This window comes from Echinococcus granulosus (genome assembly GCF_000524195.1).
Source record: "Echinococcus granulosus chromosome Unknown EG_S00119, whole genome shotgun sequence".
NCBI classification, from domain to species: Eukaryota; Metazoa; Platyhelminthes; class Cestoda; order Cyclophyllidea; family Taeniidae; genus Echinococcus; species Echinococcus granulosus.
In genome coordinates this window covers 208,397-210,928 of record NW_020170499.1, presented here as the reverse complement: position 1 = coordinate 210,928, position 2,532 = coordinate 208,397, and the positions used below count along the sequence as shown (strand labels likewise).

The 2,532-nt window shown below is 44.1% G+C and overlaps 1 protein-coding gene across 1 annotated transcript; it reads right to left on the bottom strand. All coding sequences in view use genetic code 11, as the record gives it.

Moving 5' to 3' along the window:
• Window positions 1-475: 475 nt before the first annotated feature.
• Window positions 476-2,206, bottom strand: EGR_08792 (Heat shock cognate protein; the record flags this gene model as incomplete). Its single annotated transcript, XM_024498041.1, has 2 exons — window positions 476-519; window positions 1,921-2,206. 2 exons carry the CDS (start codon window positions 2,204-2,206, stop codon window positions 476-478), a joined length of 330 nt encoding a protein of 109 aa, XP_024347562.1.
• Between the last annotated feature and the right edge of the window lie 326 nt (window positions 2,207-2,532).

Genomic DNA, 2,532 nt, shown 5'->3' with positions numbered 1-2,532 from the left:
TAACTAGCTCTGCGTCTTAGCAGAAGTTGGGTGGCTCCATTCTCTCAAGGTATGACAAAAGCGCCGTTGAGGGTAGAGCGCGAAAATCGCGGTGTGAGAATGCAGTCTCCTTGTGCTTGACCCAAATACCTTTGTAGTCGTAAGCATGACGTGGCTGCAGGGAGGCGAAGAGAATGACAAGCAGTAGGGCAGGCAGGCAGAACCGATTTCATTAACAGTAAGGTAAGGAGCACTAAATTGAACAGGGAAGGGTCGGTGAAGGCAGGAGCATGGGGGAAATGTGGGGTGGGGGAGGGGTGTGTAGAAATAAATTGAGGTGGTTAAGGGTGGCAAAGTAAATGAATGTCTTTCGTTTTTCAAAGCTTGAGTCCAAGTGGATAAAATGCACGAAAATACATTTTTAGCCAAATACTGCACTGCTATGTGTCTATTTTCCTCAGGTAGGGCAAAATGCTTGACCTTTTTCACGAAATGATTATTCCGCCTTTAAAATTAAATCAAGTCGAATTATTTGAAATCCTTTAATTGGAATCATTTAAAAAGCCTACAAAGTATAATGATAGCTAGGCTGATTGCGACGGTGAAAAAACACATTTGCGTTGTTTTAGCTAATCTAATCTTTCCTTCAAGTTGTAAATGCAGATAGATTACTCTTACACGAAAACCGCTGTCTGAGTAAAATGAGAATCAACCTGACCTCGACGATGTAAATTATTTGTGGATGCGGAGTGCACGGAGTTATTGGTGGACAGGGAGATGCTTCACCTCCATAATTGTCAACAAAATCACCAACACATGCACGTGGAGGCAGGGGAAATGGGATAAAGTAGAGGTCATATATTAGCACTAGTCGGGGAAGGGTAAAGAAGTGAGGATTGCTTGTGATGCCAAACTTTAGCTTAAATCTCCATCAAGGTGCATATGAGTCACTAAAAGCGGGAATTGAATTTGACTGGGCACCAAGAAGAAGCGCTGTCAGACAGGCAGACAGTGCTAGACACCCTACCCCCAAACCCCAACTTTAACCCCCTACCTCCAACCCTATCATTGTCTTTAAATAATGTCTGGCTGCAATGCCACCGCTGTGTAAACGAGCAATTTTTCAATGAGTTTCACAATCAAAGGATTCCAGGTATCATATCCTAGTCCTCTTTTGATGAATGAATGAGAGTTAGTTTAATTTGAACATTAGTTTATTTCTCATTTCTTATATGTCTCCATAATGAAGCCGTATACGTTTTCCAAATTTTTGCACATGAGCTCGTAGTCCGCCTTCAAGGCGTGCTCCTCGGAGTCCATCCACTTAATAGTCGCGTCACACATCGTGAGTAAATACTGTCAAAACTTCTCCGACATCTTCTGTTTTGTGTCTTACTTTCCCAAATTTGATGTTATGCTGCAGATGTAGTCCTCCAGCATACACTTTGCCGCCATTCTGCTTCTCTCCTCCCGATCCTCCTGCTTGAGCTTCTCCGCATCATTCACCATACGACCCACCTCATCCTCTGATTGACGGCTCCTCCCACAAGTAAGGGTAAAATTATTTGGAGTCCCTGACCCTATGTATGCCACTGAAACAATGAGACTGCCATTGTCGTCAATATCGAATGTGACATCAAACTCAATCACTCCATGCGGCAACATTGGGAGCGTATACTGGCCCAATAAGTGGTCATCATCCATCTCTGCGCCCTCATTCTCATACACCCGGATCGACACTCCCGACACATTGCCATATTGATAAGGTTGATTGTACATCGTCCATCTAACAGGTATTTTATCCTGTTTTACTTGTCTCCCAAATTGGTTAACTGCTTTGACGTTACGTATCATTCCAAATGGGTTATAGTTGGGAATTAAGGTCTTTTTTTAGCTTTGTTGGAATTGGCGTGTTACGCTCTATCAACGTTGTCATCACACCTGTTTGGGTGTCCAATACCAGTGTGTTTGGTGCCACTTCCAGCAACTTAAAATTCTGCATCGCTTCTGATTTATCACCACTCAACTTGGCCTCCAGCAACACTGCACCGAATGCCACTGCCTCGTCAGGATTTATGGACTTGTTCAATTTTCTGCCATCAAAGAAGTCCTGCAGTAACTGCTGCACCTTTGGCATGCCTGTCGACGCACCCACCAACACTATCTCCTCCACATCAGCCTTGTCCAAATTCGCGTCACTTAATGCCTTCTTTACCGGATCCAGCATCCTGCTGAACAAGTCAGAGCACAAGTGTTCAGAACGGGCCAGTGTGAGGGTCATACGGAAATCGATGCCCTCGAATAACAATTCTATGCATACCTTTGCGTAATCAGTCGAACTCAACATCCTCTCTGCTTTTTCACACGCACTTCTTAGTCGGCAGATGCCTTTCTTGCTCAGTGTCGATTTCACCCCTTTGTTGTCCTGCTTGAACTTCTCCACAAAGTGATCCACTAGTTGAGAATCAAAGTCCTCGCCACCAAAGTGGCCGTCACCAACAGTCGACTTTACTACAAATTTTCCATTCTCTATTGACAAGATAGACACATTGA